Genomic DNA, 27,500 nt, shown 5'->3' with positions numbered 1-27,500 from the left:
TAAAGTAAGTAAGTAAGTAAGTAAGTATATATACTCTTTTGATCCCGTGAGGGAAATTTGGTCTCTGCATTTATCCCAATCCGTGAATTAGTGAAACACACACAGCACACAGTGAGGTGAAGCACACACTAATCCCAGCGCAGTGAGCTGCCTGCATCAACAGCGGTGCTCGGAGCAGTGAGGGGTTAGGTGCCTTGCTCAAGGGCACTTCGGCCGTTCCTACTGGTCAGGGTTCGAACCGGCAACCCTCCGGTTACAAGTCCGAAGCGCTAACAAGTAGGCCACGACTGCCCCAAACAACAAGGTAACCCAGGTAACTCTACGTCCATGGTAGAACTTCAGACATGACGTGTGGCAGGGCACCTTTAAGACGGCAGAGAAGTCCAGCTATATGAAGTTATTATTTTGCTGTCACTTCGTCTGTTTTATAACCCAGAAGGATGTACTTGGTATCAAATGATAGCTCTGAGCCTCCTCTTTCATCTGATATGCTTGCCATATCGATGCGATCACGGGTTCGCGAGTAATTCAAACTAGAGTAATGTGTGTGCAGGTGAATGCAGAGAAGTATAGACTGTAAATATGATGCAATTTGATTTAATTTCTTTAATTGATTTGATTTTTTTTAATTTTCATACTTGATCGTACAGACAAGTGTGTAGTCTCGTTGGAAAGCCCCACTTCTGCTCTGTCGTGCAATAAAGGTTTCATCTCGCTGCGATGAACCGTTCTGGAGCAATGTAACAGAGAAGAAAGGGTGTGTTTTTTGACGCACTTTGCGTCAATCGGGTTCTAAGGGTTAATTGACTATTTATTATTTTGTGTTTATTTAACCCTGTTAAGAATAAACAGGTCAGCTTCTCATTACCAACCACTGTGGAATATTCAAACTAACCTAATTAAGTTGGCTAGTTGTTCTTAAGAGTAAAACCCTTTTCAACATGAGTATAACAACAAAATAAGTAAATATCTTTAATCTTTAATACATGCTTGGATCGGCCGGTATCGGTATCGGCCGATGCTAAAAGCTACAATATCGGTATCGGATCGGAAGTGCAAAAAGCTGGATCGGGACATCCCTAACAACAACCTTATCTGTTTTGACACAGAATGATCCATTTAGTTATACATTATTCAAAATGACTACACCCAGTTACTACCAAAACACACAAACACTCTACCAAATACACACACACACACACACTCTCTCTCTCTGTCTGTGTTTGTGAGAGTGAGTGTGTTATTTATAGCTCAGCTCAATGTCCACTGCAGAGCGGTGCGATCAAAGCCCTGTCCTGCATCGTCTGTCTGCATCATATCTGATCAAAGCCCTGTCCTGCATCGTCCTGCATCGTCCATCTGTACCATATCTGTTCAGTGAATCATAACATTCACTGAATGAATGTTTACTCTGAATGAATGTTTACACATACTCTTTAAACAGTAATAGCACTGCTCTGTGTGTGTGTGTGTGTGTGTGTGTGTGTGTGTGTGTGTGTGTGTGTGTGTGTGTGTGTGTGTTGTCTAGTCTCTAACCTGTCCTCCTAAATTGCAGTACTGAGTTACGTAACCAGCTGCCAGTATCTCCATGGCAACGGCCATCAGATCTGAGGATGATGCAGAGTAAGGGTTTATGTCGCCATGGCAACCGTAGAGTTATGAAATAGTGCAACTAAGCTGTCGTCTCTTGTGTGTGTGTGTGTGTGGTGATGGCAGAGGACACAAGTACAAGTAGAACAGACAATATATCTGCACACACACACACCTGTTCTCTTCCTTGGCCAGCCGTGGCCTACTGGTCAGGGCTTCGGGCTTGGAACTGAAGGGTTGCTGGTTTGGTCCCTGACCAGTAGGAAAAATGTGGGTGGGGGAAGTGGTTGAGCACTGCTCTCCCATGCCCACATCCACGGTAGTGTTGCACGGTGTATCGATACTAAAAAGGTATCGCGATGCCTTCACGCAAAAAACGATACGATTTCAGACGTTTTTAGAATCGATACTTTATTAAAATAATAACGTTCTGTGTCTGTGTGAACTGCTGCTCTCACTGCTCATTGCACGCATCTAGGCAAGTGGGCGTGTCTAAGCAGGCAGCTCTGAGTGAGTGAGTGGGCAGCCAACGTCAACATTCTTTGCCGACAGTTCTAGGCCTTGTGGATAAAACAAAAGGTGCAGTGAAATCTGCAACTATTTCGGATACATCGCGAATAGTGAAGGCAAGCCATCAGGTACACAATGTCATTTAAAAGCAGTAGGCTACGCATGGAACTTGGCTAAACACCTCGCAGACATATCCCAACATTTTTAAAGAGTTCAAAGAACGACAGGTTAACGATTATGCTATAGAAAACACGACTACATGGTTAGTGCCAAGTTCTTCTCTTATGTTTTAGTCTAGCCTAAGTGAAACGAGTATGGTTATCTGGGATAAAGCGAACCTTCCTTCATCCATGAATTTTGACGAGACATAACGAGCTGTAATCATTTTGACGAGACATAACGAGCTGTAATCATAAGGTGCTAACGTGATGAAAGCGCAATGTTCACGCCAGAATAACATTACCATAACTTGTAAACGATCTATTTCATGTTCGGTCAGTAGCCTACTACTGGTAATATTTGTCATGGCATGTAGACTGCAATTTGTTCAATAATTATTGCCCAGATGTAGGATAGGCTACCCGAAATGCGCTAATTAAAGCCCACAGCATAATACCACCAAAGCGTGTTGAGTCCTAATAATAGCGGCTTATTGTTACAGTAGCCTACGTGGTAGCAAATCATGTTATCAAAGAAATAGACGTAATGTAGGAATGCACACAGATATATTGCAACAGGTAATGGTGTAGGCTTATCTGAGGAAGACCTGAGTGGTTGGAACGTCGTACTTGTACACTGGGCGCAAAGAAGACTATCCTCACATTTTCCCCTTTGCAACTGTCAAAGAAATCCCATGAACACGGGAAGGCCTAGGGTAGCCTATACTGTACATCAGATGGCCCCTCTGCATAGCATTCAGTGATTTGCATGCAGTAATTTTAACACTGACCTTGATCTAGCCTAGTTTGGCTATTTAAAGCTACTTTATTGCCAAAACACAACACAATGTAAATGAACTATAAAGGACTTAATCACACAAAGTAGGCCTACTATTTTACTCACTGCACCAGGTTAATGTGTGCTTCAATGTGTGACCTGTGTGTTCACTAATTCACGGATGGGATACATGGAGAGACCAAATTCCTTGTATACCAAAGTATACTTGGCCATAAAACCTGATTTACATTACATTTTACACAATTGAAGCGAATTAGGTTGGTAATGTATGTAGTCTCAGAGTAAGTTACACTTTACGGTAAGGGTACATGAATTAATTCATGATTTATGTATTACTTCATTCATTAATATCTAATTAATCATCAGGAAATTACTGAGTTCATAGTTTGTCTTTGTCAAATGAACTATAACAAACAATAAAGGACTTAATCACACAAAGTAGGCCTACTATTTTACTGACTATAAAAAAATAATAATTATGTAGGAAGTTTAGAAGTTTAGAACCCAGAATTGACCTACACACTACAAAAGTGCACCAAATTTAACACAAATGACTCAATACACTTGGAGGAGGTATGAGTCCTTTCTTCTCCAGATATCTTAGGATTTCGCCGTAGTATCGTTTTAGTATCGAGCATCGTGATATTTATGGCAGGTATCGTACCGAAGTCATAATTTTGGTATCGTGACAACACTAATCCACGGCTGAAGTGCCCTTGAGCAAGGCACCTAACCCCTCACTGCTCCCCAAGCACCACTGTAGGCAGCTCACTGCTCCGGGTTAGTGTGTGCTTCACCTCACTGTGTGTTCACTGTGTTGTACTTGAATTTCCCCTTGGGGATTAATAAAGTATCTGTCTATCTATCTGTCTGTCTGTCTGTCTATCTGCCCAACTATCTATCTATCTATCTATCTATCTATCTATCTATCTGTCTATATCTATCTATCTGTGTGCTCTGTATTTCACACTAGTTCAAGGATGGGATAAATGCAGAGACCAAATTCTTTGTATACGCAAACTTGGCCTATAAACCTGATTTACGATTTACGATTTCACACAATCACACACACACCATAAAGGGTCCAGCTGTCTTTTACGTTTCTTCTCCCTTACTGACAAACTGACACACACACACACACCCAAATTCAAATAAAGCCATTTCCCTTCAGGCGGGATAGAAATAAACACTTAAATGATAGACTCACTCAACCCCTGAGATTAAAACTGCCTGACACAGACACACACACACACACACACACACACACACACAGGTGGGGTGGATAATGAGCAGTTTCTGACCCATAACACACACACAAACACACATGATTACAGCTTACTAACAAATCTCTTTCTCTCTCTCTCTCGTGTGTATGTGTGTGTGTGTGTGTGTGTGTGTGTGTGTGTGTGTGTTTTACATAACAGGCCTTTGCACACAGAGTATTTTTTCATGTGAACTTGTGGGACAATTGAAAATTCAATACAACCTCACATTGTGCCAATCATGTTTGCACACCAACTCTGAAACAGCTTTGATTTTCTGTGTTTTTGTGCATCCACACACACACACGCGCGCGCACGCACACAGACACACAGAGTGTATCCGAAGGAGTTTCCTGCTGCAGCATTCTGAATGTGACGGATCGGACAAACATGGATTTTAGCATGCAAAGGCCGTAACCCTGAGCAACCGTAACCCTGAGCAACTCTAACCCTGAGCAACCGTAACCCTGAGCAACCGTAACCCTGAACATCCGTAACCCTGAGCAACTCTTAAACAGCCTGATGACACACACACACACCAGTATTCCCTTCATCTATTCACACACACACACACCAGTATTCCCTTCATCTATTCACACACACACACACACACACCAGTATTCCCTTCATCTATTCACACACACACACACACACACACACCAGTATTCCCTTCATCTATTCACACACACACACACACACGTATTCTATGAGGGGCCGTCTAGGCCTTAATTCATACTTGGTCTTACACACACTATCATAATCTTGCACATACACCACTATACTCATGCACACTCACTATTATAGTCATTTTACATGTATGTATGAGAGGGTATAGTCGTGTATGTGAGAGAGTATAGTAGTGTATGTGAAGGAGTATAGTAGTGAATGTGAGAGAGTATAGTAGTGTATGTGAGAGAGTAAAGAGTATAGTAGTGAATGTGAGAGAGTATAGTAGTGTATGTGAGAGAGTAAAGAGTATAGTAGTGAATGTGAGAGAGTATAGTAGTGTATGTGAGAGAGTATAGTAGTGTATGTGAGAGAGTAAAGAGTATAGTAGTGTATGTGAGAGAGTATAGTAGTGTATGTGAGAGAGTATAGTAGTGTATGTGAGAGAGTTTAGTAGTGTATGTGAGAGAGTATAGTAGTGAATGCAAGAGAGTATAGTAGTGAATGCAAGAGAGTATAGTGGTGAATGTGAGAGAGTTTAGTAGTGAATGCAAGAGAGTATAGTGGTGAATGTGAGAGAGTATACTATACTCCTTCACATACACTACTATACTCTTTACTCTCTCACATACACTACTATATTCTCTCACATATACTACTAAACTCTCTCACATACACTACTATACTCTCTCACATTCACTACTATACTCTTTACTCTCTCACATACACTACTATACTCTCTCACATTCACTACTATACTCCTTCACATACACTACTATACTCTCTCACATACACGACTATACCCTCTCATACATACATGTAAAATGACTATAATAGTGAGTGTGCATGAGTATAGTGGTGTATGTGCAAGATTATGATAGTGTGTGTAAGACCAAGTATGAATTAAGGCCTAGACGGCCCCTCATAGTATTCCCCTCATCTATTCACACACACACACACACACACACACACACACACACACAAAGCAGTATTCAGTACCCTCATCTATTCACACACACACACACAACAGTATTCCCCACATCCATTCTTCTGGAATGTTCTGAAACCTGTGCTGTTTCTAGAGTGTGAAGACGTCATAGTCCACCACCCGTCTCCCTGACAACCAATCTTTGATGTAAGCACACCAGTCAAAATGCAGGTAGCAGGTCACACACACACACACATACAGACACAGAGACACACACACACATACAGACAGACACAGAGACACACACACACACACACACATACAGACAGACACAGAGACACACACACACACACACACACACACACACACACACACACACACACACACACACACACAGACACACACACAGACACACACAGACACACACAGACACACACAGACACACACACACAGACACACACACACACACAGACACACACACAGACACACACAGACACACACACACAGAGACACACAGACACACACACACACACACACACAGAGACACACACAGACACACACAGACACACACACACACACACACACACACACAGACACACACAGACACACACAGACACACACACACACACAGACACACACACAGACACACACAGACACACACACACACACACACAGAGACACACACAGACACACACACACACACACACACACACCGGGTTTCTCTGACCTGACTGCTACGGTAACTGGTGGCAAGTTGTCATGGAGCCGGTTTATGGCTGACTGACATGAGAGGGTGTGTATGTGTGTGTGTGAAGGTGTGTGTGTGTGAAGGTGTGGCTCATTCATTTAACACACACAGAAGCAGTGGAAATGTTGAGTGATGCTTGGGTGTGTGTGCTTCTGCTTACCACAGTTATTTCTTTAACCCTTTACCGAGCAGTAGATCACACCGTGTGTGTGTGTGTGTGTGTGTGTGTGTGTGTGTGTGTGTGAGTGCATGTGTTTGTTAGCGTAAGTATGTCTGTGTGTTTGTGTGTTTGTGAGCATGAAAGTGTGTGTTTGTATGTGTGTGTATTTGTGAGCGTAAAAGTGTCTGTGTGTTTGTGAGCGTAAGCGTGTGTGTGTGCGTATGTGTGTGTGTGTGTGTGTGTAAAAGTGTGAGTATGTTTGTCAGAGTAAAAGTGTGTATGCGTTTGTGAGCGTGAAAGTGTGTGTGTGTGTGTGTGTGTGTGAGCGTGAAAGTGTGTGTGTGTGTGTGTGTTTGTGAGCGTGAAAGTGTGTGTGTGTGTGTGTGTTTGTGAGCGTGAAAGTGTGTGTGTGAATAAACAGACACCAGACAGGAGGGAAAAAAGGAGAACTGAGCCACAACTGGTGGTCACGTACACACGCACGCGCAAACATATACACACACACACACACACACACACACACACACACACACACACACACACACACACACACACACACACACACACACACACACACGCGCAAACATATACACACACACACACAAAGAGACACACACGCGCAAACATATACACACACACACACACACACACACAGAGACACGCACGCACACAAACAAACCTACGGATGGACGCACCCAGATGCAGACACAGTCACACACGCGCACACGCACACAAGCCCACGGATGGACGCACACAGACGCATGCAAACACACACACACACATAAACATGCACACATACACACACACACCTAGACGCACGCATATGACTATGTTCCCATAGATGGAGATGCTCTAGACCAGTGCTTCTCAAACTGCACCCCTAAATATCTCTCTTCACCCACAGCAGCCCCATCTCAACCTCTTCTGTGCATTAGATGTACTTCATGCCATTTATATTTTATGTGTGTGTGTGTGTGGATGTCGGATAGGCCATTTATATTTTATGTGTGTGTGTGTGTATGTCGGATAGGCCATAACTGCTTTGTGATGTGTTGGATGTGTGTGTGTGTGTGTGTATGTCAGATAGGCCATAACTGCTTTGTGATGTGTTGGATGTGTGTGTGTGTGTGTGTCTGTGTGTGTGTGTGTGTGTATGTCAGATAGGCCATAACTGCTTTGTGATGTGTTGGATGTGTGTGTGTGTGTGTATGTCAGATAGGCCATAACTGCTTTGTGATGTGTTGGATGTGTGTGTGTGTGTGTGTGTATGTCGGATAGGCCATAACTGCTTTGTGATGTGTTGGATGTGTGTGTATGTCGGATAGGCCATAACTGCTTTTAGTAGAAGCATTACTATGGGAAGGTGAGGTTCACTTCATTTTTGTTTGAACTCAACAGAATATGAACAGAAACATCAGGAATAGGCATAAAACATCTGTCCCTCCATCACAACTGTATTTTGAAACCGATAGTGTGGCCATTTTGTTTTTACATAAAATGTCATTAAATGATCAAGACTATTCCGTGGCCCCCGTGAGCAGGAGTCACAGCACACCAGGTGAAAAACCCTCTAGACTTCCCAGTGTGTGTGTGTGTGTGTGTGTGTGCTCTAGACTTCCCAGTGTGTGTGTGTGTGTGTGTGTGTGTGTGTGTGCTCTAGACTTCCCAGTGTGTGTGTGTGTGTGTGTGTGTGTGTGTGTGCTCTAGACTTCCCAGTGTGTGTGTGTGTGTGTGTGTGTGTGTGTGTGTGTGCTCTAGACTTCCCAGTGTGTGTGTGTGTGTGTGTGTGTGTGTGTGTGCTCTAAACTTCCCAGTGTGTGTGTGTGTGTGTGCGTGTGTGTGTGCTCTAGACTTCCCAGTGTGTGTGTGTGTGTGTGTGTGTGTGTGTGTGCGTGTGTGCTCTAGACTTCCCAGTGTGTGTGTGTGTGTGTGTGTGTGCGTGTGTGTGCGTGGGTGTGTGTGTGTGTGCTGTAGACTTCCCAGTGTGTGTGCGTGTGTGTGCGCTCTTGACTTCCCAGTGTGTGTATGTGTGCGTGTGTGTGTGCTCTAGACTTCCCAGTGTGTGTGTATGTGTGCGTGTGTGTGCGCTCTAGACGTCCCAGGCAACAGTGTGTCTCCGCTTCATTTACTAACATGAAACTCTGCCTGTGTGCGTGTCTGTGTATGTGCGTGTCTGTGAGTGTGTGCGTATCTGTGTCTGTGTCTGTGTGTGTGTGTGTGTGTGTGTGTGTCTGCATGTGTGTGATGATGCTGAAGTTTCGATCTTGAGGTGCTGTTGGTTTTTCCTTGATCTGCTCCACTGACTCTTGTGTTTATTTCTGCACACACACACACACACACACACACACACACACACACACACACACGCACACACACACACATAAACACACACACACACACACTTCAGTGAGAGAAAGTACGTGCAACTGGTGATGACCTCACATCCCTTGCCAATGACCTCAGATGCCCTCTAGTCATCAATTCAGATGCTTCAAATTCTCTTCAACTCTTCTGACGTGTTTAAACACACACACACACACACACTGCTTTCTTGTACTTGTGTACACCTCTTTTTTTACCCACACACACACACACACACACTGACCTTGAAGGAATGCAGACCCCCTGAGCTTTCAGTAAAACACCATTCTGCTTACCTGCAAAAGGTGCACTGAGCGTGCGTGCGCGTGTGTGTGTGTGGGTGTGTGCGTGCGTGTGTGTGTATATGTGTGTGTGTGTGTGTGTGTGTGTGTCTGTGGTCTGTATGTGTGAGTGTATGTGTGTGTGTGTATCATCCACTGACTGTTCACTGGTGCAACCCCTTGCAAAGCTTTCTAAACACCATCATGAATACACACACACACAGACACACACACACAGACACACACACACACACACACACACAGACACACATACAAACGCTAAGAACAGAACCCACTGGAGCCTTTAGGTGTAACACATACGACCCCAGTCAACATGACCAGGCCACTGATCCACAGAGGATCAGTTACACACACGCACGTGCACACACACACACACACTCTTTTCAACCACAGCCTGTGTACGTGTTTGTCTATACCACCAGTAGATAGCACCGTGTAAGCACACGCACGCACACACACACACACACCAAGTTGTGCAGGAATGCTGCCATAGCTTTCCACAACAATAGCACTGAGGTGACCACATTGTACTACAGCTAGATACGGCAGCGGCACAGCTCAGAGATATACTGCTGCTGTTCAACACACACACACACACGGCACAGCTCAGAGATATACTGCTGCTGTTCAACACACACACACACACGGCACAGCTCAGAGATATACTGCTGCTGTTCAACACACACAGAGAGAGAGAGAGAGAGAAAGAGAAAGAGAGAGAGAGAGAGAGAGAGAGAGAGAAAGAAAGAAAGAGAGAGAGAGAGAGAGAGAGAGAGAGAGAGAGAGAGCGTCACACACACACAAACATACATACAAAGAAGAAACCTGGGATCCCTTTACTGTGATTGCTCATCTCAGCACGTAAGAGCTAACTACGCTAATAGGTTAGCACGTGTGGGCTAGCTATGCTAACAGAAAGTAGCAGCGATTAAGGGCCAATCTCAATTCTCTCTTTTACCCCTTCCCCTTCCCCTATCCCTTCATCTTACCCCTAGCCCTTGTCCCTCGAAACCGAGTGGCAAGACATAGGGGTGAAGAATATTCCCCTTGGAAATGAGATACCACTAGCCAACCATAAGGGAGAGCGGGATGATTTAAACACTTGAATTAACGTAATTTACAGAGATCGTACCACACTGAAAGCTAATATTTTGTCACTAGCAACCTGTCTTCTGTCAAATAGGCTATCATTGCATTTTCAGCTCGGAATAAAACCGTTCAGGAATTATTTCAACAACAGCAGAAAGTGCCTATGTTCGTTCGCAGCCTACCTTCTGGTCCGGGTGAATGAAACAGGGATGGGGGACAACATAAACATGCAGTTTGCTATGTAAACATCCCACAACTCCTTCGATATTTTACAATAATATCCAAATGGTCGTTACTTGACATCAGAAGCAATCGCTACCTGTAATAGCCTATGTGAGGAGTCGGCAGCAGTAGGCCTATGCAGCATTCATATCAGACGAGCGGTAAAAAAGTTCAGCGAATTTAGCGGCTGTTGGACTTTATATTTCTAACATGGGATGCTGCCAATTTGCGCTGTAGACATGGAAATATGTAAAATGCGAGACATTCGCGCAAATAATGATGTGCTGTTAACATTCACAAAACAGCGATTTTTGAAAACCTCCTCGTGAAGAACAGGACCTTCAATATATGGTCACAAGATTGAATGCAACATAAAACAATTACCATTTTAATTTTATAATCCTTATTAATGCCAACATTTCATGTCAATGAATCTCTCGGTGTGCTTATTTTTCCGGTGTGAGCGTTGTATGTTGGGTATTTCTCTTACCCCTCGGTTTCAAGTAAGCTCCCGATCTTACTTGGTTTTAAGGGGTATCTACCCCTTGCCCTTATCCCTACCCCTCGATCGAAATGAGAATTGAGATAGCCCTTCGTCTCACGTGCACGCGCAAAACTAAGGGGAAGAGGTAAAATAGAGAATTGAGATTGGCCCTAATACTGATAACACTGTTAAGATAATTCACTATTAGAGTGACAGAATTCACACACACAAAAACATGCATAGACACATACACATACACACACACACACACGACTACACAAATATTGCAGACCAGCTCAAGGCGAGCCTATTCAATACACCATGTAAGAAGAGCTCATTAAATGTATACACACACACACACACACACACACACACACTCACCTTCTTCTGGTACCACAGCACAGCATCTCGGACCTTGGACGCCATCACATGCCAGAGCACCACGTCCCAGTCATCTTCGGGTAGTGAGGGAGAGAGAGAGAGAGAAAACGAGTGTCAGTTAGCACAGCTCCCGAGACATCTGCTTCAGGTGGTGTCTCTTCACCTGTCTTACAAGTGTGTCAGAGCTCTGTGACATCATGCGCCACACACACACACACACACACCTCCCTCCTCCGTTTCCTTCAGCCCAGTTATTTTTACTCCACCTTTCTTTTACCTCTCATCCTCCCTCCTAGACACACACACACATACACAGACAGGCTAAATATTACCCAAGTCAAAGGAGGCACTAATTGACTTACATAACCTTCTTTCAGGGAGAGAAAGAGTGAGGAAGAGGAGGGTATAAGGAGAGGAAGACAAGAGAGGAGAGAATTGAAGAAGAGAGGAGAGGAGAAGAGTAGAGAGGAGAAGAGGAGAGAGTAGGTGAGTAGAGTAGAGATGAGAAGAGTAGAGTATAGAGGAGAAGAGAGGAGAAGAGAGGGGGATAAGGAAATCTCAAAATCTCACCTAGTGTGGTATGAGACACATACACACACACACACACTCTCACACGTGGTGAGGCATGTAGATCATGAGTATAGAGTTCAAAGGAATCTAGTTGACCTTTTAGTCCAAGCTTTCCCCATCACATTTGAAGAGCGAACCTCAAGGCATTCTTAGAGAACACACACACACACACACACACACACACACACACACACACACACACACACACACACACACACACACACACACACACACACACACACACACACACACACACACACACACACACACACACACACACACACACACACACACACACACACACACACACACACACACACACACACAGGGCATTCTTAGAATATCGTGTCCAAATGAAAGAGACATTGTGTCCTTGAACCTTGACCTCCAAAATCAGTTCATTTTTGAGTTCAATTAAAAATTCATACCAAATCTGGAGCCCATGAGACACACATAAACATATATACATACACACACACACACACACACACACAGGGATGAACACACTCACACAATATGTTTCACTGTATGAGGATTCTGTGTAGTGGGAGGTTGGTGTGCAGTCACATTGCTGCCTAGGAAGGAAGCCCTCTCTCTCTCACACACACACACACCACACACACACAGTTACTTCTCTTTGTGCTATTTAAAGCCAAGGAAACATCTGCCTTTCATCTTCCGCTGGATGGAAAAGCAAGTGCCATCACACACACACACACACACACACACACACTATACAGACAGACAGACACACACACACGCTGCAGTAAGTCAGACAGTCACGTCATGCAGACAGCTCAGCACAAGGGCTTAGTCCTTCTGAAGCAAAAAAACACACACACACACACAGTCCTTTTCTCTGAAGAAATATTTCCTGCTGCCAATAATAGCCACCCATCGTCTCTCTTGCACACACACACATTCTCTCTCTCCCTCTCTCACACACATACACACACACTCTCCCTCTCTCTCTCTCTCTCTCTCTCACACACACACTGCTGGAGAGACAGAACGTGCAGGACACACACACACACACACACACACACACTGCTGGAGAGACAGAGCGTGCAGGACACAGAAAACACTGGCAAACTCTCTCTGTCCACTCCTCTAAAGGATATAGCCTAGTGGTGTGTGTGTGTGTGTGTGTTTGTGTGTGTGTACGTGTGTGTGTCTCAGTTTCCCCACATACCCCTAAAGTAGGTCAGACCACGAACACTAAACCCCTGGCACCCTTTTCCAAAAATACCCCTCTGTGTGTGTGTGTGTGTGTGTGTGTGTGTGCACTAAAATGCACAGTACAGTTCAAGTTTTCAAACATGGGTGTGATTATTGTCAATGTCAATTTATTTGTATACCATGGTCTAGGTTGAAAAGGGTGTCGTTTAAAAAGTGATATACTACACCTATGAAGTAGATCTGGTAAAAAATATCAATGCTTATGAATGGTAACTATAACAACGATAGTAGGACGACGGTTGAGCCTGGAGGCAGGCTTCAACAATGGAATCAACTGTAAACAGCTGAAAAAACTAACGAGTTTAGGTCTAAAACTCTTTTAGTATTAATAATTGATTTCATATTTATTTATTTCGTAAGTGACCATGGTATGAACGGGATAATGCCCTTCGATGCGTCCATTATCAGAAATAAATGGACTTTTCGCGGAAGCAACCGTCCTCCGCTTTGTGTCGGACGGTTCACGCCTCCGCGTCGTCCACCTCGTCGGGCATTATCCCTTACCTATACAACAGTTGACCAGTTCTGTAAAAAATAATAATAGTCATAACAATACAAAGTATTGTTATCACAATAAAATAATCAAAATAATAGTAAAAAAAGCAGTTGTCACAAATAAAACAGAACACATATAAATGAAACACAAGGTCATGATCTAAAATCTAAAATATGCTAGTGGTGGTGTGTGTGTGTGTGTGTGTGTGTGTGTGTGTGTTTGGGGGGGGCTAGAGTACAAATGAGAATACTTAGAGAAGGTGCCAGAGGTGCTGAGGAGGAAACAGTCACCAATGCTGCGCACACACGCACACAGGATAGAGGTGCTGAGGAGGAAACAGAGTCACCAATGCTGCGCACACACACACACACACACGCATGCACACACACACGCACATGCACACACACACGCACGCACGCACGCACACACACACAGGATAGAGTTGCTGAGGAGGAAACAGAAAGATATGATCTGAACCACTCCATGGCAGGACCTTTAATACCACACACTGCTCAAAACCATTATTGTGTTTACACCACACACACACACACACACACACACACACAGCTTGTTCGCTACAAAGCAGGAGATGGCATCTAATCTCTGCTGCTGATTAACAGTCTCCATCAGAAAACAAACACATGGACCTACACACACACACACACACACACACACACGAGTGAGAGAGAAAAAGAAAGAAAGAAAGAAAGAAAGAAAGAAAGAGAGATGGGAGTTGTATAAAACCTACAAAAACCTAAAAATATAAATATATATTAGTGCTGTCAGTTAAACGCGTTATTAACGGCGTTAACGTAAACCTATTTTAACGGCGTCAATTTTTTTTATCGCGAGATTAACATTCTTTTTGGTGTAACAAACTTTGTCGTTTTTTGTTGCAACAACTAGTAACGTTAGAACAACTACAACACCACACCGGATCTAGCCAGTCCGGAAACTAAACAATACGCACTGACGAATGGATTGGAACATTGTGCTGCACGCCCCCTTTTAGGGGAAAGATGACTGATATAATGGAAACCTATGCTGCATCGAAGTGGGGAGCGAAAAGGGCTTATACTTACTAAATCTTGAAACAAACGTGAATAAAAGGCACAAAATAAGGTTGGTGTAAGAGTTATCTGTGTGTTTATGGGATTAATGTGACCATTATGTTCCTATTTTTTGCTCTTTCCACTAACAGGAGTGTCACGAATGTAGGCACAGTCAAACTGCCCTTGGCTGACTATAACTAAGTTCGGCAAGCTTAACTTTACATGTCATAACATCAACTAAACATAAGTCACACATTCATTCTATCACTTGTAATAGGAACGTAGCCTATTTCCTACAACTAGGTGAGATAATTGGCTATGTTATACTGAAGTTCCACAGTTAGCTAGCTAGCAAGCTAACCGTTTTGCATGGAATATTATGTTAAGTGTAGCTATGTGCTAAATTTCTTTTCAACATTGGGGTATTGCAAACGAATTAGGTTGGTAATGTACATAGTTTCGACATGAGTTACATACACATAATTCTTCATAACTGCTGTGTTAGTAAAATTATTGAATGTCCTGTGAATTAATAACTAGATGTAACGTCAACGTGTGATTACTAGCGGTCTTTTCCATTGGAATCAATTATATAATGTTAACTTGTTTTCCGCTAAAATGGGGCGTGATGATGCGCCGTTAGTAGGCTACGTAAAGGCATGCTGCACACACTTGGTTGGGCTAACGAGCCGGCCAACGAGTAGTAGCCTAGGCTGACGCATTAGTTGTGTGCCGCCAAAGATTGTTTCACCGTCACTTGTTCTGTTATCAACATTCCTCTTTGGCTGCTGCTATTTTGAGTCTTTGGCTTTATGTGGCTTTGATGCACCGTTTCTTGTCCTCCAACTGCCAGACACTTCCTAGCAAATATTCTAAGAACTTTACTTCCTGTAGTCCTCCTCCTGTAGTCATGGAGATAATATCCTCCAACTCAGTCTATACGGATATTGCACTATCCCCACCCTTTCAACTGTATTGCATCTTGCTTGTATCTGTTGAGGGGTCCACAACTATGGCAACCTTGACAGCACCCCCCCCCCGGCAACTGCACTACCATATACCACCCATAGTGTCTATCTATTTATTTATTTGCACATGTACATACTGTATTTTTTCTTAGACTGTATTTAGACTTAGACATTACATAGACATATTCACCTGCCTTCATTCTATTCTTACTGTTCTGTTTTTATTCTTTTTACTCCTTTATGTTTTTACATTTTTTTGTATCCTTATATGTTATGTGAATGTTGTACTTGCGAGCAAAGATTAACTGGAGTCAAATTCCTTGTTTGTGTATGCAAACCTGGCCAATAAAGCTGATTCTAATTCTGATAAACATAAAGTTCCACACTCACAGGGGCGTGATTAGGGGCGGGACGTGTCTCCCTCGACTTGCGCCCCCCCCCCCCCCAACATTGTAATCTAAAAGATGAACAAATACCAGCAGAGACAAATCAGCTCTAACTACTGACCAATGATGCTAGCGGCGGGCTACGCACGCAAGATAGCTACTGACCAATGATGCTAGCAACGGGAAATAAGAAATACTGAAGGTTCTGGATATAATGAACATTCCGAAAACGAAAGGAACTGCAGTCGCACAGTGCAGGCTACTCGGCAGGTACAGCAAAAAAAAATGTATTCAAACAGCAATATATCATGCACTTTTTAATCAGCCCGGCCCCAAAACGCTGACGGGAATTTGTGAATTCTCCCGCTCCTGATAAGTATAAGTATATATACTTTTTTGATCCCGTGAGGGAAATTTGGTCTCTGCATTTAACCCAATCGGTGAATTAGTGAAACACAAACAGCACACAGTGAACACACAGTGAGGTGAAGCACACACTAATCCCGGCGCAATGAGCTGCCTGCTACAACGGCGGCGCTCGGGGAGCAGTGAGGGGTTAGGTGCCTTGCTCAATGGCACTTCAGCTGCGGCCCACTGGTCGGGGCTCGAACCGGCAACCCTCCGGTTACAAGTCCAGAGTGCTAACCAGTGGGCCATGGCTGATGACCACTGATCCAGGCAGGATAGCAGTGCAGGACTGTCCTGTTGCTGCAGCAGATGAGAAGGGCCTCAGCGGGCCACTGACGTGACTGGCTACTGGCCCACTGGCTCACAGGTTAGTGGAGGAGGATGCTTAATCGTAGCCAGCTAGTTGAGTGTAATGATTCTATGTTTTTGTTATGAAAACATGCCATTTATAAAAGCACAAATTTCCCTGGCAGACCTTTACAAAATATGACCGCTCTTAGGATTCACCATAAGGGCCAAATATTTATCAGAAATGACAGTCATAAATGGAGGACTTTGTGTTGCGTAGCACAGATACGGCAGGCATTAAGAGCCCTCTCAGCCTCCCGTGTTACCTGGTATCTTAATTGTTCCATTTGGCTTTTCGCTGAGCGAACGGACGCTATCTCAGGAAGCACTTTCCATTTTGCGCTTCTGAAGGCAGGAGACATCGGAGCGATAGTGTGAAAACCGATGAGAGCGCATTAATTAGCCTTCCACCTACCTATTAATGAGCACAGGCTAACTAATGAAAACAATTAGATAGTGATTATGAAATGCATAATTCTGCCCAGGCAGAGAGATGAGAGTCTGAGTGCTCAGAGAGAGAGAGTGAGGAGAGGGAGAGAGAGAGGGAGAGAGTGAGTGTGGAGAGGGAGAGCGAGAGAGGGAGATGGAGAGGGAAGGAGAGAGAGAGTGAGTGTGGAGAGGGAGAGAGTGTGGGGAGAGAGAGAGAGAGAGAGAGAGAGAGAGAGAGATACAGAAATTAAATGGGGTGGGAAGTTTTCAGAGCAAACAAACTTAAACAAAAAAAGATGATTAAACAAATTTGATGATGTTGCCCAATCATCACTAATAATATAACAAATAAAAACAATAAAATAATGTGAAACAAAACAAAAAAAATGGTAATAAAATCCTATATTACAGTGTTAACGCCCCACATAGTGATAGTCTATTTTTATGATGTTGATAATAAGTGAAATATATCTTTCTTGCTTAACAGAACACAGTGGGAGGGATAAATGATTAATAAATGTACATTTACCAAAGTAAACTTACATGTAAAATGATTTTTATTTACATTTTTGTCATTATAATGTAAATGAGTATAGAGTAAATGTAAGCGTTTTTTTCTGAAATCTTTGAAAATGTACTCTGAATGTATAAAAATTGATTCCATAACACTAAAATAAATTGCATAGGCATATAAATCCTAAATTAAAATGTAAAACCACACAAAAAAGCATTTTGTAATAGTCGCACCACATGATGTTTGGTTGCACCACATGACATTTTCAACTTGAGATCAAATTTACAGGCACAAAATTGACCACCTACTCATAACAAACTTGATTCCTCTAAAAGGTCACTATTTCATTTCTAATCAAAAAATAAATTTGAACAAATAAATTAATATTCATTGTATTGTTGAGGTCATACCACATGACGTCCAAATTTGGCAACTTCTTGCAAGCTGTTATTTAAGCTATGTTTTTCCAAATATAAGAGATAATTACAAACTTGTTTGCTGCCCCAATGGGTGCCTGGCAAACTAGTTTATGAATGCAACTTAAGATCTTTGAATTAATTTTAAAATAAAAGTCTCAAAATGGCAGTTTCTTGATGGTTGCACCAGATGATATTTGATTAAGTTGACATCTTTGGACAAAGTTTGTTTGTATAATAGGATGGACATAAAAATAAAAAATGCTGTGTAATTTTCTACAAAGCTACAAAACACTTTTGAAAAAATGCTAGATAGAGCAGAAAGCACATTTGAATAGATTGAGTGTAATTTTAAAGAAGTTTCCCAAACAGCAGTCATGGTCGGACAGTCGCACCACATGATATTTTGATACTTCACATAAGAGAAAAATTAAAAATACCTAAAGATTTTTCAAAAGGTACAAATATGGGAGTCCTCCCACATATATATGGTGTGTCTTCAGGCATTCAAACCTTTTATAAAACGTAAAAAATGCTGTTGGACAGAAAATCTAGACGTCACGTCATTGACCCTTAAATCACTGGAAATCTGGTCGGATAGGCGTACAGTACATCTTGTTTTTTCAACACTATGAAATGTAATTTCTGTTTCTAAAGACACAGCAAAGTGTTTTATAGTTGACCTATGGCCGTGTCCATTAGGGTGCATCAGTTGCCCTCACTTTCATAAAATCTGATGCATTTTTGTTTGGGTGTTCCTTTTTACCAATAAAGACATCCTGTAAAAAATTTTGACCATATTCAAAAGTCTAATGGTGGCACCATGAGGTTCATTTTTTGCCAAAAAAGGCACATTTTATGTTTTCGGGTTAGGTTTGAATCACAATGTTGGACTCCATTTATTGATTTCTTGTGACCCAGAGATCATGTTAAGAACCTTTGCAAGGGATTGAGAAGCATTAATGTGATTCATAATACATTTGTATTGTTTAAAAGTAGTTGAACAATGATTCAATGAACAGCTAAAACTCAAACTGTGCTTGATAATATATTTAGAATATGTACTAAAAATGTGGCTCTCATAATCCATCAGTATCATATACTTTCCAGTCTAGTTCATTTGAACAAACTTTTTGCATGATCCATTAGAAGAAAAGTTCTTCAACTTAGAAGCTTCATACATGTTCTATGGTAGAAGTCTTGTATTAGGTTGACACCACTGTACGTAAGTATGGCTGCTTGTAAAACTCGGGCATCATCTTTGCTGTATGGGCTTGGATCAGCTGCTACTAAAGATGACTTGGTTCTTCCTACATCAAAATTCCAACCCTGAGGATGATCATAAGAGCATTAAAATATCTCACAACAGAGACATGTGGGAAAAGGATTAGGTCTGTTTATGAGAGTGCAACAGTTCTCTTCCCCCAAATTGAAAATATATATAAAAGGGCAGGAGTTCCACTACAGTCTGGAAAGTCAAATCCGAAAGATCTGGAGAAAAGCACATGCAACAAGCTTGTGAAATTCTTTGAGAATGACAAGAAATTCAAAAAAACTGCAAAAAACAAGAGAACTGTCGAAAAAGAAAAATAATACAATGACTTGTTGGACAAATCTTGTGTTCTCTGGCCTAAAGATGCCTTCCTACAAATTGAAAATGAGAAAGATAAGCTTTTCCTGCAATCAATGAACAGACAGAGTTGCAACTATTGCTGGATTGGATTTAATTCAGAAGAGGAAAGAAGAAAGGAAAAGGCAAAGATTGGAGAAAAGTGTGACAAGAGCAGAGGAAAATAAGAAAGGCTGCTTCCCCCAGGAACAGGACAGGAACAGACTACGGCAAACCAGAGGAAGCTGTGGCCCTCAAACTGGAAAGCTTCATAGGTGAAGACTTGTGGCTGTTCTTTGCAGCTTTTGATATATTTGATGAACATCTGCTCTCAACACCAGTGTCACAATGGGATGGCTTGACACCTTACGAGAGGATAAAGGCAACACTTACAAACTTCATTGTGACAAATGATGTGGCAGAGCGTGGGGTTAAACTAGCCCATGAGAAAGTTGGTTCTGCCACAACAGAAGAGAGATTCCAGAACATTGTGCAAGTTGTAGCAAAAGACAGAGTAATGGTTCCAAATTTGAGACGGCCACATAGAAAATAGACATTGAGAATTTGCTTCTTAACATTTCACTTGTATCTTCAGTTGTCTTGAAAACAGGTAATCCAGCATCATTATAATAGGGGCTAGCATAAGCATAGGCAGCACTGATAGAATGCTAGTGACACCCTAAAATAAACCTCCAAATATTTTTAGACATTCTAGACATACTGTCTACAGTATCTAAGATATTTGGTATACTCTATAAGGTGCCATAATGTTTCATGAAAAGTGATCGAAATTTTGTCATAGAAGTTGTAAAATAGCGGCTTTTTCCATAACTTTAAGCTCCTGGTGCCACCATTAAACTTTTTAATTTTGTCAAAATATTTCACCCAGTGTGTTTTCTTACCAAAAGGAACATAAAAACAAAAATGCATCATGATCGGAGGAACTTTTCATTTTTAGGGGGCAACTGATGCACCCTAGTGTCCATTTCCCTTGTGAGTTAAATGTTTTCATGCAGATGTCTGGATAACAGGTGATAACAGATCATGCGTGTTTTAGAAATAGTGTAGTCCCTGTTATCTGACGGAAAGTGTGCAGTCAGCTACTCATGAAATGTAACCGCTAAGTTTTAGGCCCGAATGTTGTTGTTTTTTTTTGTTTTTGGGGGGGGGGGGGGGTGCAGTGTCTGTCCCGGTTCCCCCCAATGTTGAAGACAAAGTAACACCCCTGCACATACAGCGGGCGCACGCAAGCACAGGGCTTCAGGTACAGGCAGCTCCATTTTGTCAACACACGTTTCATGAGGAGAAATTCGACACGAGAACACAGTGTATATTTAATGAAGAGGACTGGATAGCTTACACCCTCTCTCCCTCACACACCCTCTCTCCCTCACACACACCCTCTCTCCCTCACACACACACACACACACACACACACACACACACACACACACACACACACACACACACACACACACACACACACACACACACACACACACACACACACACACACACACACACACACACACACTCTCCCTCCCACACACACTCTCTTTCTCTGAATGTAAACAACCATCCAATACCTTCTCTCTCTTCCTCTCTGGTGGTCTGCCGCAGTGTGTGTGTGTGTGTGTGTGTGTTTAGTCATCTCTTCCATCACACTCTAAAGGGTGATTCCTTTACAGGGTTAAATAACTGTCCACCACTCTGACTATGACTAGATTATACACACACACACACACACACATAACCCAGGTGCAACAAACCCTTACCCCCCTCTTCTAAAAAAAAAACCCTCCGAGATACTACTCATGTGCATTTGGCACACAAATACACGTGTGTGTGTGTGTGTGTGTGTTTCTCAATGCCATGGATCCTTCCTTGGTAGAACGGAGTCAGATCCTTCAAAGACGAGGCTTCTTAGCGTTCGGAAAACACACAATGGAACAGACTAGCGAGGGTGCAGGAAGCTGCAGGTGTGTGTGTGTGTGTGTGTGTGTGTGTATGTGTGTGTGTGCGCAGGAAGCTGCAGGTGTGCGTTATTGAAATTCCTGCCTCCTGCTCAATGAATGCACCAGTATCATTCCCCCACTCAATAAATTAAATTTTACATGTTTGATTAAAATGCACCACTGTCATTCACCCACTCAATAAATTAAATTCTACATGTTTGATTAAAATGCACCAGTATCATTCCCCCACTCAATAAATTAAATTCTACATGTTTGATTAAAATGCACCAGTATCATTCCCCCACTCAATAAATTAAATTCTACATGTTTGATTAAAATGCACCAGTATCATTCCCCCACGTCAATAAATTAAATTCTACATGTTTGATTAAAATGCACCAGTATCATTCCCCCACTCAATAAATTAAATTCTAAATGTTTGATTAAAATACACCAGTATCATTCCCCCACTCAATGAATTCAATTCTACATGTTTGATTTGTTTGCTAAAATAAACCACGGAGCGTTTTGAAAAAGGTTAGGAGAAATGTTCCCTTTTGAGCTTGAAGTCTCTAATTGCCTTCTTCACTTCTTCACACCACTACACATTACATTACATTTGGCTGACGCATTTTTGGTGTGTTTGATTGTGTGTGTGTGTTCCTTGAGTATGACAAACGGTGTGTGTGTGTGTGTGTGTGTGTGAGGTGTGAAGTATGTGTGTGTAGTAGGGGTGGGCCATATGCAGGTGCGCCTTGATACCACCTGAGCCCCCCCCCCCCCCAAACCGCAAAAATGTATTATGATACCCGGCCCGCGATCTGACCCGCCTATTTACATAACGTGCGCTTTTGGTTAATATAGCCTATAACATGCAGTGTAGCCTGTCATTATTGAGCCTATGTAAAAAAGAAATCAAGTCTGAGTTACTTTACAGCTCATTATTTATGAATAGCATCATTACAATAATAACCAATAACCTAACCTGTGACTTTTTAACCAAATCAACCAATGCATTGTCACTCTATGACACATTTCCAATTCTGCCCCCACTTGGGTGTGTGGCAATGACATGGTCTAGCCAGCTACATTAGAGAAGATGAATAGCCCTAACAGTTTCCCAAGAGAAAGTCTGAAGCTGAAGTTCCTTTCAAACCTTTACATTTGGATTCACTGTAAAACTAAGCAGACCAACAGAGTAGAGCTTAGATCGGGCCCAAAAAATCAAGCCCGACCCTACCCGAGCCCGTGCATATTGTGCCCGAGCCTGACCCGGCCCGACACGTTAACTGTATACTCATAATTATAATTATGAGCCCGAGCCCGATTTAAACCCGACGTTTTTTAAATACGTGGGCCATTATAACTGACGTTCTCAACTACAATTCCGAGCTGTTAGAGCTACAGAAATCCGTTTAGAGGACATTGAGAGGACAAAAGAGGACATTGAAGGCTGGCTATCATTATTTCTGCCATGGCAAGCCTGCTTCATGTCTATCTTAAAGTCTTTTTGCTGTCATAGGTGAACATCGTGCGCACTTAATGCACGCAACAAAACATACCTGACAAATGCATACCTCCGACTTTTCTCCAAACTTGCTTTAAGTTATTTCTCCTGTTTTCATTTTTTTCTTTACATCTTCAAGCTTCACGCTGCACTGAAGCTACACAATACAGCACAGCAGGCCCGGTGTGATGCGTGAGCTACACAATACAGCACAGCAGGTGTGATGCGTGAGCTACACAATACAGCACAGCAGGTGTGATGCGTGAGCTACACAATACAGCACAGCAGGCCCGGTGTGATGCGTGAGCTACACAATACAGCACAGCAGGCCCGGTGTGATGCGTGAGCTACACAATACAGCACAGCAGGCCCGGTGTGATGCGTGAGCTACACAATACAGCACAGCAGGCCCGGTGTGATGCGTGAGCTACACAATACAGCACAGCAGGCCCGGTGTGATGCGTGAGCTACACAATACAGCACAGCAGGCCCGGTGTGATGCGTGAGCTACACAATACAGCACAGCAGGCCCGGTGTGATGCGTGAGCTACACAATACAGCACAGCAGGCCCGGTGTGATGCGTGAGCTACACAATACAGCACAGCAGGCCCGGTGTGATGCGTGCGAGTGGAGAAGCTGCGCATGACACGTGTTGCGCAGATGACATTACAATTGACATTTTGTAACTCTGAGCCTAACTTGTGTAACTTTGTATACACTTGTTACTTAGGCCTACTTTGATAATTATAAAATATTTCTGAGTCTGACTATGGCATAGCTTTAGCTCCCCGCCCAAGTAGGCTAATGATTAGAAGAAGAAAAAAAGCAAGCTTGATCAAGGACCCAGCCCGGCCCGGCCCGAGGATAGTGGCTGGAAATATCGGCCCGACCCGGCCCGCGGGTCTGGTCGGGTCAAGTTCGGGCTCGGGCTCGGGCAGAGAATCTAAACTCTACAACAGAGTACATATCAGTTATTTCCCTCTATGTTTTGTTTAAGAGCACTCATGTAGGCTAGCATTCCAAGTTACAGAATAGAAACTAATGCGTTAGCTTATGGCTAATGTATATGAGAAATCCCATAGAGATGCTAACGGTTAGCATAATCGGTAAACGTAGATATTTAGAGCTTCAGTCCATTTACAAAAGAGTTACTTGAGAATAGTTCATTGTTTACAACTGACTATTAAAATACTCAAAGGGGGTAATGTTTTCTCTCCATATAATACCGTGTAGGAAAAAACATGACTGTCTCATCAATGCTACTTGAATAGAAGTAGCCGCATAAAATCCCAAGTAGGCTACTCTCGCTGCACAAAATAAACATTAGGCTGCGTGGGACAACGTTGTGACCCACTAGTGATCACGTGACACTTGCTCTGCTGCACTTCTCCCGCATAGCCTACCTCCTGGGAATGTATGAGTCTTCAGTGTGTGATTTCGAGTGTTTTTTCCCCATAAGTAATTTAAATACTCGATAATGTCAAATTGCACATCGTTAAAACAACAATCACGATATTATCCCAGACGATATATATCGCCCACCCCTAGTTTGTAGCGTGTGTCTGTGTGAGTTAAGTGTGCAGTGTGTGTGTGCATGTGAGTTGTGTGTGCGTGTGTGTGTGTGTGTGTGTGTGTGTATGTGTATGTGTGTGTGTGTGTGTGTGGGGTATGTATATGTTTGTGTGTATGTGTATGTGTGTATGTTTGTGGTGTGTGGGGTGTGTGTGTGATGGTGTATCTGCAGGGAATCCAGTTCTTGTGTCCACTGTAAGAGCAGGGTGAATGCAATGTGTGTGTGTGCGTGTGTGTGTCTGTGTACTGTGTGTGTGTGTGTGTGTGTGTGTGTGTGTGTGTGTGTACTGTGTGTGTGTGTGTGTGTGTGTCTGTGTACTGTATGTGTGTGTGTGTGTGTGTGTGTGTGTGTGTACTGTGTGTGTGTGTGTGTGTGTGTGTGTGTGTGTGTGTGTGTGTGTGTGTGTGTACTGTGTGTGTGTGTGTGTGTGTGTGTGTGTGTGTGTGTGTGTACTGTGTGTGTGTGTACTGTGTGTGTGTGTACTGTGTGTGTGTGTACTGTATGTGTGTGTACTGTATGTGTGTGTACTGTGTGTGTGTGTGTACTGTGTGTGTGTGTGTGTGTGTGTGTGTACTGTGTGTCTGTGTACTGTATGTGTGTGTACTGTGTGTACTGTATGTGAGTGTACTGTGTGTGTGTGTGTGTACTGTGTGTCTGTACTGTGTGTACTGTATGTGTGTGTGTGTACTGTGTGTGTGTGTGTACTGTGTGTACTGTATGTGTGTGTACTGTGTGTGTGTACAGTGTGTGTGTGTGTACTTAGGCCTGTCGCGATATTCAATAAATCAATTAATCGCATGCTAATTAAAATTAGCTCGATAATTTTTCTGGCCACGATAAATGCCATTTGCATGCTTGTTTGTTTTCCTCGTCTCTCTCTCCCTCTCTCTCTCTCGGGTCCTTAGAGTAACCATGAGTGAACCCTCATGTCAGTCACTTGTCAGTCGCATGGTGTGTGGGGAGGCGGAACTACTGGCGTAGCCTACCACAGAGTGCAGCTAAAGAGCCGCGTGAGAAGTATACCGGTAGGCACTAGGCAGAGAGAAAGCTAGTTGCGAGTTCACAAAAAAGATGGAATTGGTTTCTAAGCGAAACGCGACAGCTGCAGTGTGGGAGCATTTCGGATTTAAACCGAATGCCCGTGGTGAACCACTGAACGTGTGCGAGTCGGTGTGTCGCATTTGTTGGAAAACAGTCGCAATTAAAAGCGGCAACACAACAAACATGCATATGCATCTAAAACACAATCATCCGCTGCAGTTTTCCCAGTTGGGGAAAAAAAACACAACAAGTGGGCCGTCTTCCTCTTCCCGAGGAAAATTCTCAGAACGACAATATTATCGCTTATAGCAATAATTTCTGAGACAATTTATCGTCAAGCAAAATTTGTTATCGTGACAGGCCTATGTGTACTGTATGTGTGTGTACTGTGTATGTGTGTGTACTGTATGTGTGTGTACTGTGTGTGTGTGTACTGTGTGTGTGTGTACTGTGTGTGTGTGTGTACTGTATGTGTGTGTGTCTGTATGTGTGTGTACTGTGTGTGTGTGTGTCTGTATGTGTGTACTGTATGTGTGTGTACTGTGTATGTGTGTGTACTGTATGTGTGTGTACTGTGTGTGTGTGTACTGTGTGTGTGTGTACTGTGTGTGTGTGTGTACTGTATGTGTGTGTGTCTGTATGTGTGTGTACTGTGTGTGTGTGTGTCTGTGTGTGTGTACTGTATGTGTGTGTACTGTGTGTGTGTGTCTGTGTGTGTGTGTGTGTACTGTATGTGTGTGTACTGTATGTGTGTGTACTGTGTGTGTGTGTACTGTGTGTGTGTGTACTGTGTGTGTGTGTGTCTGTATGTGTGTGTGTATGTCTCAGGTGTCAGTGTCCATCATTAGCTCTAAGGATCCTGTTTCTTCAGTTAGCCAGTCATCAATACTGCAGAACTGACATACACACTCGCTTAGGACTTGTAACTGGAGGGTTGCCGGTTCAAACCCTGACCAGTAGGCACGGCTGAAGTGCCCTTGAGCAAGGCACCTAACCCCTCACTGCTCCCTGAGCACCGCTGTTGTAGCAGGCAGCTCTCTGCGCCGGGATTAGTGTGTGCTTCACCTCACTGTGTGTTCACTGTGTGCTGAGTGTGTTTCACTAATTCACGGATTGGGATAAATGCAGAGACCAAATTTCCCTCACTGACTTCAAATTATGGATGCAAAACAATTTTCTCAAACTCCTAAAAGCATCCTCACCAAATCTGATTGGCCCTAAAAGCATCCTCACCAAATCTCCAACGTCTCACTCTCAACATTGATGGCTCATCTGTCCACTCCACCCCTGTTGTTAAAAACCTTGGCATTGAGCTTGTCTCCGCCCTT

At 43.0% G+C, this 27,500-nt stretch overlaps 1 protein-coding gene across 2 annotated transcripts in view; it reads right to left on the bottom strand.

Moving 5' to 3' along the window:
- LOC143135867 (protein PHTF2) overlaps positions 1-27,500 on the bottom strand; it is a 97,660-nt gene that overhangs the window by 49,869 nt on the left and 20,291 nt on the right. For both annotated transcript variants that reach the window (XM_076296193.1, XM_076296194.1), the window contains exon 2: positions 11,661-11,734. In XM_076296193.1, coding sequence (XP_076152308.1) covers positions 11,661-11,705 — 45 coding nt within the window. In that variant the 5' untranslated portion in view covers positions 11,706-11,734. The remainder of the gene's footprint in view (positions 1-11,660; positions 11,735-27,500) is intronic.

This window comes from Alosa pseudoharengus, unplaced genomic scaffold (genome assembly GCF_046254945.1).
Source record: "Alosa pseudoharengus isolate Yale_2024_CS ecotype anadromous, Long Island Sound unplaced genomic scaffold, YU_APseudo_1.1 YU_APseudo_1.1_scf_20, whole genome shotgun sequence".
Classification (NCBI taxonomy): Eukaryota; Metazoa; Chordata; class Actinopteri; order Clupeiformes; family Clupeidae; genus Alosa; species Alosa pseudoharengus.
This window is presented reverse-complemented; position numbering and strand designations above follow the sequence as displayed.